Source organism: Lissotriton helveticus, chromosome 7 (genome assembly GCF_964261635.1).
Source record: "Lissotriton helveticus chromosome 7, aLisHel1.1, whole genome shotgun sequence".
Taxonomy (NCBI): domain Eukaryota; kingdom Metazoa; phylum Chordata; class Amphibia; order Caudata; family Salamandridae; genus Lissotriton; species Lissotriton helveticus.
Window position 1 is genome coordinate 1,920,191,904 of NC_136068.1, and position 16,835 is coordinate 1,920,208,738.

The 16,835-nt window shown below is 44.7% G+C and overlaps 1 protein-coding gene across 1 annotated transcript in view; it reads left to right on the forward strand.

Annotated features, from left to right (window-relative positions):
* Window positions 1–16,835, forward strand: part of LOC144769972 (protein FAM118A-like) — a 489,392-nt gene that overhangs the window by 121,712 nt on the left and 350,845 nt on the right. The window contains exon 3 of the mRNA XM_078654167.1: window positions 12,335–12,587. Coding sequence (XP_078510293.1) covers window positions 12,335–12,587 — 253 coding nt within the window. The remainder of the gene's footprint in view (window positions 1–12,334; window positions 12,588–16,835) is intronic.

Sequence of the window (16,835 nt, forward strand, 5' to 3'; positions counted from 1 at the left end):
AAAGGGCGAAAAAGATTTGGAAGGGGACTGTATTTTAGTTTCATTCAGAGATCACTGGGTAGTAGACAGAATCCAGAGGAAAGCCAGATTCGCCCGTCTGGGTGACGTTCAGACCTTACACCTTGGCTACTTCTACCCCCATATACATCAAACTAATTATATGGGCCACAACCCATGGAAAGTTAAAGGGGGAAGACCCCGAGAGCCCGCAACACACTACCCCCAATATTATCCTCCCCTTCACAACCAATTTGAGGCACTGTCAGACCTAGAATGGGTGGACTGACTACGTGCAACGACCCAGTTACCTAACTTAGTATCAGTGGAAGTCGAAGGAGTGTACACCCCTCCCACCCACATCCAACAACTAGCAAAGGAGCAACTGTTCACGTCCCATAATCCCAGGAAGCAGAGGGAGCTTGTGGGGACTAATATTACCACTTCTAATATAGAAGAAATTGGACCAACAGATACTGATCCACTGAGCCCCCATTCCTCTATCCCTGTCAGTAACAACCATGCAGAGATAGATCCACTAAACTCATATATGGTGTCTTGGAATGTTGCTGGAGCCAAGTCACGCTTGGAATCGGAGGATTGGTTGGGGTTTATAGGCAACTATGAGGTCGTATTGTTGCAGGAGACGTGGGCTACAGCTCCATTTTATATGGCTGGATACTTAAACTTTTCTAAACCTGCAATAAAAGGTACAAAGGGGCGGGCGTCTGGGGGATTAACCACATGGGTAAAACAGGCCTGGTGTTTTTCAGCTGCCGAATTGTATATAGACAATCCTGACATATTGGCTATTAGGCTGAGCAAAGCAGGGGGGCAGGACATGCTTATTATTAATATATATTCCAGAGGCCTCCCTGGCGGCCGAAGCCCCAAGTTGATTGGTGCTTTAGACACGCTATTAATGGGCTGGAATAAAGCCTCACTAATCATTATAGCAGGGGATATCAATTGTACGATTGAGCCATTGTATCTGCCGGAGGATAACTGGGGGTTTGAGGAAGACGCCACATGGATGATCCCCGAACTTTCCAACAAAATTCCAGTCAAAGCAACGGATGCCGCCCTGAACTGGACAGCTTTTTGTCTTACTTGGGGACTAAGGGCAGTGAATGGACGCACCAAATCGGACACTGAAGCTAAACCCACTTTTGACAATGGTGTGAGGAAAAGTCGGATTGATTACATCTTTATAAAAATGGAATATTGGAGTGTAATTGATGACATGGAAATCATAGTACGCCCAGAAAGTGACCATAACCCCCTGTCCCTGAAATTTAAAATGTTTGATCAGATAAGATTAGGGGAGCCTGATCCAAGGGGGCTTGGGGTTGTAACCTTGGCAAATGATCGGAGGAGAGTGAAGTGGTCACTAATTTCAAATGATGTAACGATACAGGCCGACATTGAAAATGTGGTGACAAACGCCTTAAACAACATGAGGACCGTTGCAGTTGAGCGGGGTCAGGGCGAACTAAATAAGATGATGGGCTTACATGACAAATGTTTTTCTGAACTTAAAATTATTTTATCAAAGCCATGTAAGTCAAACAGTGGGCACTCGAATTCCCTAAGAGCAAAATGGTACAATAGAGAATGTAGAGAGGCCCATAGATATCTCATTGAGCAAGTTAAATCTAGAGATTCTGGTGCAGTTAAAGAGGCCAGGAAAAGGTATAAAAAGGTGCAATGGGTGGCTAAAAAGGAATGGGAAGATGAGTTCTGGGCGGATCTTCTAGACGCCAGTAAATCAAATGACCAGACTAAATTCTGGGATATAGTCAAAAGTGGAAAGGATGGTGAGTTTCGTACTCCGTCTAACCATGTATGCCCGGAAGACTGGATTAAATATTACTCTACCCAATTTTGCCCAGTAGCCGTAGACTCCTCATCCAGACCTTCTATGCTGATGGTAACAATTCCCAGCACTACGACCCTGTCTTTTACTGAAGCAGAAGTGGAGTATGCATTAGGGTTAACAAAGAGGGGGAAGGCACCTGGTTTGGACCAAATTCCGGCAGACCTATTCAAAGCAAATATAGGCCTTTGGGTACCTTACTTAACTAGTATAGCCAATACCATAGCAGGAGGTGCTCGCATCCCCAAGACCTGGAAAGGGGCGGAGATCCTCCCCATACACAAAAAGGGCGATAGATCAAACCCTGGGAACTACCGCCCAATCAGCTTAATTGACTGCTTTCAAAAAGTGTTTGCTCGAATGATTTTGGTGAGGGTTCTTGGGTGGATGGAGCTTGAAGGAATATTGTCCCCATTACAGGCGGGCTTCAGATCTGGTATAAGTACCATTGACCAGGTCTTGAGGTTTTGTATGATTTTTTGGAAGACTGTCACACTCGGCGGTGGTACAATTTTTGCTGCTTTTATAGACCTGAAATCGGCTTTTGATTTGGTGCCGAGGGAAAAATTATGGCGGGTATTAAGGGACCTAGGAATGCCGGGGGAATTAGTGGAAATTATTATTAGACTACACAAAGATAATTTCGCTAGGGTTAGATGGGGGGCACAAGGGCAAGTTACGGACCCATTCCGAGTATCACGAGGAGTCCGTCAGGGGTGCGTTCTCGCACCCACCCTATTCTTACTCTTCATAGACCAGGTAGTGAAATTCTTCGGGTCTATCAACACGGATGCACCGTCCCTGGCGGGGACTAAATTCCCAATGCTGATCTTTGCGGACGACACCCTCCTCTTATCAAGGACGAGGGGGGGTCTGCAGAGGGCTCTAAATCACTTTGAGGAATTCTGTCACCAAAATGACCTCCAAATAAATGTAGGGAAAACTACATTTATGGTTTTCTCCAGGAAAAAACCAATACGCAGTAGTGTTCAACTTAACGGGGTTAACCTGGATCAAGTTGACACGATGACGTATCTGGGGGTCACTCTGGATTACCGTTTGTCTTGGAAGCCACAAATAGAGACTCAGCAGTTAAAATTGGCCCAATTGACTGGCTGTCTCCTGCGAGAGCAAAATAAATCTATCACCAAAAGGGTTGCCCCTGCATTACAAATTTATGATGTTAAAATTAATGCTGCAACACTCTATGGGGCTGAGCTATGGGGTTTTATGGATCTCTCAAGCTTGTATAAAACCCAGTGTAGGTTTCTTCGCAACCTAGTGGGGCTTCCCCAATCAACTCCACTAACCCCTCTTTGTCATGACATGGGTTGCCTTCCAATAACAGACATGGCAAAGTATAGAGTAGTGTCCACCTGGAGGCGTTTGTGGACTACGGAGGAGTTGGCACTCTTTGCAAAGGAGCTAACTGAGGTGAAGGCAATTGGGCGCTCAGAGCGAATACCCTGGCTTCAATCGGTGAAAAAGAGCCTTTGTGATATGGGTCTTAGCCATCTGTGGGTCTCGCCAAGTATTAACAATTTCCCCCCGAAAAAGGAATTTAAGAGTTTATTTTGGGCCTCAACTCGTCACTCGTTGGCACATGCATCAAGCTTTGATGATTTAACGGGGCGTTTTTTAAGATTCAAATTGGATCCGGCTCGTGAGATATATTGGGATCTTATCTCCAGGCCACTGGACAGAAAATTGTTCCACCAATTTCGGGTGGGCTCCTTACCCCTTAATTCCTTTACCTCATCCTGGTGCAACAATACTACCAATCTTTGTAGTTACTGCCCCGGGAGTAAGGAAACAGAGGGCCATTTTCTGTTCGCCTGCCCCCAATATAGAGAACCCCGTCTAAAATGGCTAAAACCCATTTTTAAACGCATGAAATGCAAAAAATCCTCGGATGCAATATGGGCCTTAAAAACTAATACAACTGATTTCACTGTGACATGTTTGGCCAAATATTTAGGCTGGGCATGGGTAATTAGGGCAAGAAGGAATTCAACCGCCACATGATTAAATAAAAGTGTGTAAATTGCATAGTACTTTTCAGCAAATGCCAAATATATTTTTAAGAATTGTTAAACTTAATTTCTAAGAATTGTTAAAACTTAATGTCTTGTTCACTTCTAACAAAGGTTTAATAACTTTTTAAACTGTGGATTCTAAATAGAGTCTAGATCGTTGATTATATATAGATGTAACTATTTTATAATATTCTCTGTTTTATGTAGGGACAATGAAATTGTTTTAAATGATTGTTAAAATTTGTCTTTTATGATTTTATCATCGAAATAAAGACATTAAAACCTGAAACCTGAGTGGGTGTGCGAGTGGCTATATGGATGAATAAGTAGGCGTGTGAGTGACTGTATGGGTGAGTGAGTGACTGAGTGAGTAGGTGTATGGTTGAGTGAGTGGGTGTGTGAGTTGCTCTATGGATGAGTGAATGGGTATGTGAGTGAGTGGTTGTATGGGTGTGTGAGTGGGTTTGAGTGGTTGTGTGGGTATGTGAGTGGATGTGTCAGTGGTTCTCTGGATGATTCCATACGTGATGTCATTTCAGATGTCATGAGTGATGTCACTGACCATGTCAGAAGTGATATAATATGTGAGGTCCTAAGCAGTGTGTGAGAAAATGCCATCACTCTTGCATGGTATGCCCCCATTTTTTTGCTGAATTGCTGATGTGCTTTGACTAAGTGTGCCCTGGGCTCCTGCCAATCAGGTGCCCACATCCCTGTGTGCCATGCCCACAAACCCACTGCCCTGGCATACATCAGTCACCCCTCTAGCTGGGTGCCCTATGCCAGTGGAGACGTGTGACTCAATGGTTAGAACAGCAGACCCTGATGCAGAGGTCTAGTCCGGGACCAGGGTTCAATTCCCCGCCTCGGCGGGTCTTGGGCTCAAAATTCCACGGACCTGATCATTCTTGCCTCGGTGCCTATTCCAATCATGGGTCCCACTCTGCAACTCTGGGCAATAGCTTGCTTAATCTCCACAACGGCCCTCACAACGCTAAGGATGCCTGGCCTCCACCTTGGGGGTGCCCAGGAGTGGACACCTCACAGGGAAAGCCAGGATGGGTTCCACAGCGGTATTCGTACAAGCGCCTTGAGACCCTTGCGGGTGAGTAGTGCGCTATACAAGTATCAATGTACATTTTTTTTTTTTTTTTTTAGTGGTGTGGGCACAGGTGCATGAGCACTGTGCCCCTACAGTACCCTGGGCCACTGTAAGTGCAGTGATGCCATTAAGAGTATATGGTGCTTGGAGGTTGTCATTACGAACTCCACAGCACCATAATTGCTACACTGAAGACTGACACATTTGATATCAAACTTCTCAGCACATTAAACCCACACAGATGCCAGTGTGGGATTTAATGTAAAATTCACTACAAAGGGCATCTTAGAGATGCCCCCTGAAACCTAACCTACAATCCAAGTCTTGTCTGAGAGGCTGCCTAGGCTGCCACGCAGCAGACATGTTGCTGGAGCCCTGGGTGGAGAGCTCCCTGCTCTCCTGGGCCTGCAACAATGCACATCCTGGACGAGGTGCTAGGTCTCCTCCCCCAGGATGGGCAGGGGGAAGCTTCAAAGGCATGCTGCCTTTGTGAGCTTCTCCAGGCCACTTGCTGTACTCAACAACTTGCCCCCACCAGTTCTGAAACCCACTCTGGCGGGAAGACTTGCGGGAAACCCTACATCAGGGAAGGGGGGGTCCCAGCCTGTGCCAACTTCACCCCTCAGGTGGGAGAGGCGAGGTGAAGCACGACCCGGGCTACCGCCATCTTGAGGATGGGGAGCCTTACCCACTCACAGCTAGGTACCTGCCCCCTCCCACAGGAGAGGAGCAGGATAGGGGATGTACCCACCCCAGGACAGGGACCCATTGGTCCCTGCCCTCACCCTACCTGCAACGCCCCTAAATTTAGTATTTAGGGGCACCCTGAAGATTCCTTCCTCAGATTCTGATTCAAAAACAAGAAAGAAGATCAAGAAGAAGACCCGCCTTGCAGCTGCTAACAAGAGGACGGCCCCAGCCCTACAGACCTTTCGATCCTTGAACCTGCTCCTGCTAAATCCCAGCGACTCCTGCGTGCAGCAACCTTGAAAACCCTGGAGGACCTGCCTGCCTTGACCCTCTTAAAGATTAGGACTCCCATGAGCAGTGGTACTGCTCAAACAGCAATACCCCTGGAGCCAGCCAGGAACCGCAAATCCAGCACACTCTGCACCCGCCTAGCCTGGCCTGTGCCTGAGTGAGCAAAGACCACGAGGGTGTCCCCCCGGCGACTGGAACCTGAAGTCCAGTTCCCAAAGACCTTCCTCGACGAACCAGACGACGCCTGCAGCCTCACAACCAGGGACCCCTCCCACCGCGACAAGCTGAGGGTGAGATTTCCCGATGTCAAAAGACACCCCTGCACCTGGCGCCCCACGGCCCCCTGTGCCCAACTCCTGTGTGCCTACCTATCCTCCAATACCCCAACTTACCTCTGGAAGTGTTGGTCGCTCCAGAAGAATCTCCGTCCCCGAGCCTGCAGCCTTTTTCCACTTTCCAAGATCTCCATTGAATAACATTGAGCGCCAGACGGTTAAAAAGCACCCTGCACCCAGCCGCCTGAATGCCCTTGGTAGTGCAACCTTGGCCCTAACCTACTTTTCCATTTGCCCTGAGCAAGTGAACAGGAGCCCAGCTCCCACAGCCACGTGGCCTGCTTGCCAGCAGCCACCAACCGAAGGCCCCCTGTCTCTCATTGGATAACATTGAGCCTAACTACCTCTGCACCCAGCTATCCCTGTGCCACTGAGGGTGTACCAACTGTACCTACCTGACCCTGGGGAACCCCTGAGTCTATGCCCAGAACCTAAACTCTGCCAGTTAAGTGCTTACCTAAAAGCAGATAACTCATTTTCCTTCCATAGGGTACGTTGACTGGTTTCTCTCGAAAATTCTTCTAAGTGTGGAGTTTGGAAACTTCCAAATATTCACCTAAAATCAGCCGGACAACGAATTCCGATTTACTCACCTGCAAATTGAATTTTCTTCCATAGGAAACCATTGACTGTTTTTCTGTGAAATTTCTTCTAAGTGTTGATATTTGCAAACTACAAATATTCTTTAAGAATCGTACCAACTACCAAAACAAAATTACTTACCTGTTTTAGATAGAGGTCCCAGTGCTGAACCTAGGAGTCCAGCACTGGCTTACAAAAGTAACGTGAACATACTTTACCTACAAATTGAATTTCCTTCCGTAGGTTAACATTGGTAATTTCACCTAGAAAAGTTTCTGTCAACTTTTAAAATACAATAATATTTCTTAAAGATCACTACTGTAACCAAAATGCTTTTACTTAACTGTTTACAGGACATGTCCCAGGACTTATTCTAGGATCCAGTCTTGAGGTTAGAGAAGTAATCTACAAAGTAACTAATTGCATTTAACTAGAAATTCCCATTGAGCTCAATGTTGCATTGTGCTTGAAATTGTGTTGCCTATTGCAACAAACTGTAACTATTGCATTCAAAAAGTCTATTGCCTATTTAAAAAGTATTTAACTAAAGTAACTCATCCTGAGAAAGTATATTTTGATTCCTTGTTGGTTCTAAAATACAACAACTATATCTTTTGATACAAAACAATTGGCCTAGAGTTCAGTTCTTGAGTGTGTGAGACCATTTGCTGACTGAGTGTGTACAACAAATGCTTTACACTGTCCTCTGGTACTGCCTTACTGCTCGCCCAAGCTACCACTTTAGAGAGTAAGGTTATATCTAACTTTAGCCTCTGCCGAACCTCTGGGGACTGGGGACTCTATACACACTGTACCTTACTTTGGTCCAGTATATATAGAGCCACTTTCCTACAAGTGCATAGCGGGGTGTAAGTTATAGTTAGGTTAGGACCGTTAGGTAACTATAAATGCTGAATTTCTATGGTTTTGTGTGTGTCAAATCTGAGCCTAACTATAACATTCCTATACCTTTGGTTTCTTTTTGTGAATGTCGAAAGTTTTTAAAATTATATTTCATAACCGTAACCTGTAACCTTTGAGAGTGGGTTTGTGAGTGGCTGTTTAGGTTAGTGCGTGGGTGTGTGAATGGCTAAATGGGTCTGTGAGTGGGTGTGTGAGCATTTTTGTAAGTGTGTGACTGGCTGTATGGGTGGGTAATTGGTTCTGTGGGTCTGTGTCGCTGTATGGTTTGGGAAGTAGATGTTTGTGTGCCGGTGTTGGTCTGTGAGTGGGTGTGTGAATGTCTGGGTGGGTCTGTGACTGGGTGGGTGTGTGGGTCTGTGTGTGGGTGTGATAGGGTCTGTGAGTAAGTGTGAGAGTCCCTGAGAAAGTCTGTGAGTGGGCGAATAGGAGTCTGAGTTGGTCTGCCTGTGGGTGTGATAGGGTCTAAGTGAGTCTATCATTGGGTGTGAGTGTTCAAGTGGATTGGTAAGTGGGTGTATGAGTGTCTGAATGAGCCTGTCAATGGGTGTGAGAGTGTCTGAGTGGGTCTGTGAATGTATGTGTGAGTGGTTGTCTGAGTGGTTGTGTAAGTATCCGAGTGGTTCTGTGAGTGAGTGTATGAGTTTCTGAGTGGGACTGTTAGTGCGTGTAAGAGTTTCTGAGTGGATCTGTGTATGTGTGTAAAAGTGTCTGAGTGGGTGTGTGAGTGTCTAAGTGGGTCTGTGAGTGGGTGTGAGAGGGTCTAATTGAGTCTACCAATGGGTGTGTGAGTGTATCAGTGAGTGGGTATGAGTGTCTCAGTGGGTCTGTGAGTGGGTGTAAGAGTATCTGAGTGTGTGAGTGGGTGTTCAGTGCCTCAGTGGGTTTATGAATGGATGTGACAGTGTCTCAGTGAGTCTGTCAGAGGGTGTATGAGTGTGTAAGACTGTGTGTGTATTTTTTTGGAGTATTTTCTAAACAATCAGAGGTTCCCTCATAGACCCCTATATTGCACCCATTACGTTAGAGTACCTCTATCCTGGCCCCACTTCATTACCAACTGGGGACCGTTCCCCTATATCTAAAATGGTGGCCGCAACTTTCTACTAAGGTTGCAACCAGCCAATTGTGGATTTTGCTGGTGGCGGGTGGCCTCGACGATTCCCCGAGACTCTGAATCCCTAGGTATCTACATTTCTTTTTTCTTTATTATCTCAAAAACAACTGAACGGATTAACAACAGATCACAAAGAACCAATTTTCTGGACCAAGATCTAGCTTTCTGCAAAATTTGGTATAATTCCATTGAGCGGTTCGGGCTGTATTCGTGTCTAACATCTCTATTGGACTTAACATTGCAAACACACTTTTTGTTTTACCTTCCGTTTGTCTTGGCCCCCACTTGACGAATAACCCGAAACTTTCCATGCACAACTAGACAAAGTGAGGCAGTGTTTTGGGAAAATTTTGTGAAGATCCATCAAATGGCGCCAAAGTCATAAGCAAGTCAAAACACTTTTCCTATGAAAAGTAGGTCCTAACTGTAGATACCTACTGGCACCAGGGATGGTTTGGGGAAAACCTTGCACCCTGTGGCAGGCACCACATGGCGCCTCCCACATTGTGCATGGTTGCGAAGAGAGGTACCTTGGGTAGCCCCACTGGCTCCAATCGGACAAATCCAGATAAAGGGGGGCCCACGGGCCCCCAAAGACATATTGCGACAGGTGTTTCATTTTGGGCAGACCCATTTGGAACAGCTTTCTGAATTGGTCATCGTAATCGCTCATTCGGAAACTGTGGCCATAGAACTGTACGATTCAGCTCCAAAACACTGAGGCTGTCTGAATGCCTTTCGAAACCGATTCCAACTGCCCGAACAGTTTCAAGGCAGCGTAATTGGTCGTTGGGAAATGTGTACGATTCTGTAATACAAATCCAATCCGGAGGCTTTCCAAACAACATCGTAATTGGACCCTGTATATTAGCTCTGACAAAATCAGAGAGGCTTCAATAATGAGATTATTGCCATAACTTGCACCGCACTACATGGCCCTAAACGGCCAAGTGGATTTTTTTACAAGACAAGTAGATTTATGAAGCAAACCGTCCCATGGAAAAGTAGATATTTTATTAAATTCCAATGTGTGTGTGTGTGTGTGTGTGTATAGAAAGAGAGGAAGAAAGACTGAGTTAAAATATATATATATATATATACATATATATATATATATATATATATATAAATAAATACATTTTTTATATTTATAATATATATACTCATGTGCAGACATACCAATAATCTGCCTACCAATTACTCAGTCTTTCTTCCTCCGTTCCGAGGGACAGAAAACACAAGCCACTCCAAGCAGTTGCTGCTTCAATAGTTTGTTCTGTGTAGCAGAGAAACTCTGCTGCAAAGAATACATTATTGCAGCTGCAACAGGTTGGGGTGGCTCGTGTTTTCTGTCCCCCAGAATAGAGGAAGTAAGACTGAGTAATTTGTATGCAGATTATTAGTATGTCCGCAATGAGCCCTGGCCCATCTGCTGGTAGTCATGAGTCTCGACATTTGATACAGATATTTATATATATATCCACCACACAGGGAAGCCTAAATGGAGTGAAGCCACACGGAAATGATAGGCACATCTTGCAAGCAGGAAACAATTCAAAAGCAGTCTTCAAAGGTTTCTTCTTACGCCAGACGCGTTTCGGGATGTTCAAAGTCCCTTCCTCTGTGGTGTTGCTAGAAGGCAAGAGGAAGCACTGTTCATGCGCTCACTTAATAGTCAATTGCCGTCGCAAGTGGGTGTGGCCATACACTATTGCATCCTGGGCATTGTAGTACGCTGGATTCTTCCCCATGTGGGGTGGCTTCTCCTTGCTTTAAAATGTCAGCTAAACATAATTCCCAAGTGGGTAGAAGTCCCGTTCTGGCGTAAGTAGAAACCTTTGAAGACTGCTTACATTGTAGTGTGTTTTATCTAGGTACCTGAATCAATATCCTATTCTTTGCCCTTGTCCGGTTATAAATCAATAATATCCCTGCAACGGCACAGAAACCCTTTTCATAATTCGGTCATAGCGCATGCTGTCACATTAAGCAAGCCTATTCCTCCAGCCCCCTAGAAAGCACACCGAGTTCTTAAACAAATCCAAGCCTCCAGCAACCTGGGAAATCCCCGCTGCTATTGTTTTGATTTCGTCCGAGAACTCCTGTAAAGCACTGTAAAAACGACCAGTTCTTAGTGACATCTTTATTGACGTCTTATGTCCAGCCTTACGTCAAACCCGGCACCTTTCAGGTATAAATATACCGACGCTGCCTTAAGCAAACACACGGTGGTAATCCTGGAGCAGAGCAGCTACTACTTCCGAAGAGCCCAGCTGATGCGAGAGCCCACGGACGCTGCCCCTCCCTTTTGACGCGCTGAGAAAGACGCTGTCTTTTCTCTTGCCGAGAAATCCAGCCTCCGGCGTTTCCAGCCTACCCTTGCGGGTGACTGAGATACCGAGTCCTGAGAGAGAGATACCAGCCCTCCTGCCTTCTAATACCCAGGTACTGAACTGACTAAACCCTTACAGAGAATTCTTGAGTGAGATTCTTGGCAACCCAAACTTAACTTAAACTGCTACTTACTTACTCCCTCCCATGTATTAGGCTTAGATCAGGTACACCGGGGTAGGCGTAGTTAGAAGCACCAGTTGAGTACGATTAGTCAATGTATATATGTATGTATCTATTTTATCCATTTTAAAGTATCATATGGCTAAGAAACCATATCAATGCTTTTACAGTATTATTTCATAATCCTGCTTTTACTGTATGCACTGTACTTAACTATAAGTATTGCAATTGTAGCAATTCATTTCTCTTGTATGAGGAAAGAGACTGCTCAATAAATAACACCTTTTATTGAAAACGCCCGTCTCTCTTTTTCTCTGCAATCTGGTGAAACTAAGTACGCACCTTTGACTGAGTGAAATAGCTGTCTTTTGTTTTCACACGACTCTAGAGATATACTCTTATTCAGGGAGAGCAAAGTTGTCATGTTTTATGGTTGTCAGAAACTAAATCCCTTCTTGTCTATCCAGGGAGGTTAAACTCCTCCTTGCCTATTCGAGAAAGTTTCTAGTGAACTCTGAGCTAGCTGGCAAAAAACGTAAGTCTAATATAGTCAGTAAAGACCTAGATAACCTCAGTCCTACGTCTACACTACTGAATATATTATTCCAATGCGCAGAGCCTATTGGGACTATAGGAACTACACTACAACATATGGTGAAATGATCAAGTCAATTTATTAAATAATGGGGAAACTGACCCAACATGTATCGGCTCAAGCAGAGCCTTCTTGGGTTGCTATTGATGATAGAAATATGTGTTCTCATTTTGCACTTCATATCAATGATACATTTGAAATTGTGTTGTTTGTTTGTTTTTTACAAATATTTGTATTCTAACAAAACTGTATTTAATGCAGGAATACTTTAATTGCAGGAATATTTTAAGAAGCCTTACAATTAAAAATCCGCAAGACATCGTTTTGGTCGTTGGCACTGGTGTAAGCTCAGCAGCAGCTCCTGATATTGAGGCATTAAATTCATTCCGGTGCTTTCTATTGGCTGTCCTCGATGCTGCCGAAGAGCTGCAAGTTGTGCACCCTTCAACCATCTTGTCATTCCGCACTAAAGTGAAGAAAGAGAGGGACTTGTTCGTTGTTGCGCATGATCTCATCCGAGAAATGTCACCGGTGAGTCTTTGTGTTTGCATGAAGAGATAATGTACCCCATAAATATTCATAGTAGCATCTCTGGTGCAAGAATTTCATAGGTCGGCCGGCAAAATTATTTCCTGCATTTTAAGTTCTTCCTTTTTTCCAGATAGCAAGGACATTTCAAGTCATTCGTTTCAGTCTGGTGCCACCTTCTGGCCATTTATGATGGCACCCTAAGGCAGCTGCCTATACTGGCTCGCACATTTCTCAACTATTGCCATATCAAAAGGGTGACTTCCAGCTAGACCTTAGTTTGATATTCTCCAAAACATTAACCTTCACGCCTCCTCTTGCCTTCATTTGTTTGTGTTGGCTTTAGGATGCTGTACACTTTACTACTGCTAACCAGCACCTGTGCTCTCTCCTCAAACATGGTAAAATGGGCCTACACCTGATCGGTACATTTAATTTTCTTGTAAGTTCCTGGTATATGCTACTGCACGTACCCAGGGCCTGTAAATTAAATGCTACAAGTGGGCATCAGCCTAATTTGCCACCTACTAAAGTAGCCTTTTAAAACATGTCTCATGCCTGCTACGGCAGCATGTAGTGCAGTTTTTTACCGGCTTTTTGACCTGGGAAAATAAACCTTTTGCCAGATCTAAACATGCCTTTTTAATACGCATAAGTCACCCATACGGCAGGCGCTAAATGCTCATAAGGCAGAGTGCCTGGTATTTGAAAAGTAGTACATAGGTACGTTCCATGTCCTGACAGTGAAAAACTCCTAAAGACTTTTTTCGTTGTTGTGAGGCCTATATCTCCTCATGACTCACACAGGATTATCTTATTACATTTAGTAAGTGCTAACTTTAGACTGGGAGCAGCTGGAGATATGCTGTTTACACTAAAATTAATTGTCATTTAAAATCCTCTTTTGAGTTGGAATTCTGAAGCTTTTAGAAAGTAGACATTTTCTTGTCCCAAGCAACTGTGGCTTCAGCCAGTGTCTTGGGTCACATGACTGTGAATGGCTCTGCTGTTGGGGTTTGTGTATTACTTCCAGATAGTGACACAAAGGGGACTTAGGTGTTGGCTGGATGGGCCATCCTGGCAGGATGAATAGAGAGGGGCTGCACCCAGTCCTACTTACACCTCAAAGGACTTTGCCTACAGCACTAAAAAAAAGGAACCTGACATGCTGTGCTTTTGTCAACCGATACAGTTTAGAGTTTTGATCAGGAGAAGGGAAAGTACTTTTCAGAATCAGTGTTGGGGGTAGGTCAGGGTACCCCCCGTACAAAGGCTGGCACTAGGTATAAATATTGGACCTTCAGAACTACTCATGAAAACACTCCTGGACCTGTGGAAGATTCAGACGAAGGACTGCCCTGCTGCCCAAGGATTGCACTACTGCTTGAAGGACTGTCCTGCAGTCCAAAGAAGGAAGGCTGAACCTGCTTGCCTTGCCCCCAGGTTACCCAGAGTGATTCCAGGGTCGGCTGGCTTACCTCCTGTCTGAGCTACAAGGAACCAGCTGCAACTGGACCTGCCTGGACCTGTCTGAGTCCTGCTGCTGGCCTGTCTTGGAGTATGTCCTGATCCCCAAGAGGTGCCCCCAAGGTCCTGGACACTTGGCTGGCATCAGTGAGAGCTCCTCCTAAAGAGAAAAAGTAAAATTCCAGAAGTTTGTGCTCCTCTTGACCACAAACAACCAGTTTGTGCCAAAGGTCTGCCTCCCCCGGTGATTGCCAACGCGAAGCTCCGGTGAGGCCAGCTCTTCACCGACAGCGAAACCAATAGTCGCTCGGAGGCCAACCTTAAGAGTTCACAGTCATTTAAAATATTTGTAGTAAACCGTCGCTCTGTGCAGTGAACTAAAATGAAGTACACTATGTAGAAAGTGTGAGACATCCCCAAAAGGCAGGTAGAGGTAAAAGTAGATAATACTCACTTTCTTTTTGTGATAGTGTGGGCAAGCAGAAAGGCTTATCAGACACACACTCAAGAATAAATCTGAGACTAATTTGGAAAAAAATATTGATTTTTATATAATGTTTAAGACTATAAACACAGATCCTGGGTAAGTACTTTCGGAGATACTATTTTGCAAAGTTTAATAAATATATCACTTCTATGCGCAATTAGGCACCATAGGAAACAATGGGGTAAAAGCAGAAAAATACATATAAATGCAGGCAATGCTTTCAAAGTTCACTTTCCCATTTTAGGTCAATGTCGGAACCAGGTCGAAAGTTCCAGCAGGAGAAGTTTGGGAGAATCCCAGGTCAGCCGAGATCAGAGGTGCTGTGGTCTTGGAACCACAAGAGCAAGGCCAGTCACGCGCGGAGATACCCCTTCGGGGCTGATTCTCGCGCGTTACAAGACTATAAATAAATAAATAAGTTGGTCGGTGCTGGGGCCGGGTGCTGAGCGAACAAATCAGGCAGGCATCGTGCATCTTGAGGTCCCCGCGGTCAGGAGCAGGCAACTTGGAGAGGTGATCTCGTGACAGCTGGGCCACTCAGGATGTGGGTCTCAGGTGTCTCAATGTCCCTCGACTGGTGCTTACTTCTCGTGCTTCCGGAGTGGACTCTTCTTCTCAGTGTTTACCATTAGGAGTCCGGTATCCCGGGTATTGGTATGCCGCGGCTCCAGTAGGTCCTAGTTCCTCCAAACTTTTTGTAAAAAATATTTTTAATTGTTTTTAGTACATATAGCAACAGTCATACAAATTCAATTTTTTTTATGCAGGTGCGTTACATAAGCCAAAAGCATTATAATCAGCAATATCCAGAATTCCAATTAAATCCATAAGGATAAAGAAAGGGGGAAAGAGAAAGAAGAAAGGGAAAGAGAAGAACAAGAAGGAGAGAATAGAACAGAGAGTACCCAGCAGCATTGCCACTGAGTGAAATCTGCATCTCACCATCTGGGGGCGTCTGAATTCAACGCTCCGACTGAATCAGTTAAGGGAAGGCATTAGTTAGTCAAAAACGGTTGCCAGCAAGGCAGTCGTGGAGGAAGCCAAATGCAAGAGGTCCATGCATGGAGAGGTGCAGCACAGACCTCTACCAAGCCCATCTGTCGCAGCCCCGCCAGTGTGTGGTAGAATCTGTGTAAGAAATTGAAATGAATTAAGCGCAGCCTATATTTGGAAGAGAGAGCCTGAGATTGAGTGCAACAAAAGGACCACTGTTCCTCGCTAATTGCCACATTAATATCGTCCGACTACATCTGCCAGGAAGAGGCTACCCGGATCGGAGCTGTCCGCTGCATGCTCGCATAAATGCGCATAATGAGTCTGCACAGCGAGGAATTAGCGAGCATTTCTTCGAGCACCATGAATACCGGGGACCGCAGGAAAAGTGGCATGGAGGATGCGCATAGACTCTCAGAGTTGGTAATAGGTAATATTAGCACTATAACCCATAATCAATGGATTGTGAGAACCTAGCCTGTGGTTATCCAGAAGGGAAGCCAGAGGTTCCTGAAATACCTGTAGATAGGTAACAAAGGTGCCATCAAAGTCTGCAATTATAAAGGAGGTAAGCTGCAGTCAATGCAGATGCACCTGCCCACCAGCCTCAGATGTCACAGAGAGCTGTGGGTGTCCAAGAATCAGTGCTAAAGGGACGAATAGGTGCTCCAATCTCATTCTACACCAAGAACGTACATATCAGAGTGTCAACACACCCTGTGAGAGAGGCCATAGATCGCAGTCCGTAGCGGACACAGATATATCGAAGCTAAGGTACCCCCAACGTACTTTTAGGTCTAGAGGAGGGGGAAGGCGAACATACTAAAAATACGAAGAAACCTCTGAACTGACCTTTCTAATTTATCCAGTCCGTGTAACTCAATGTATATTTAGCAAGGATACTGCACACATATCTAATAATCAGCAAACACTAGGTTTTCATTAGACTTCTATTTTATTCATCATTTTAATTTATGATTATTTCATTTTTCATGGATTCAAAAAATCTATTTGGTATTTTTTATATTTTTTTTGTTATTGGAAGATATAACAGTAAATTACAATTCATTATTTCGACAGTCAAAAAAGAATCATGTGCCCCCATAGAACAATAATTAAAAACTAAACAATGTCAATATTATCCATTCATTCAGAAACTATCTCACCATTCATCCTTCTCATGCACACACATTCTCACACTGTGCAAAATTGTTAAAAAGCATGAAACAGCTGAGATATGAGGACTCAATATGACAATGTATGTCCTATTTACATGGTAACAATCCTGTATGTATTTATGGTTG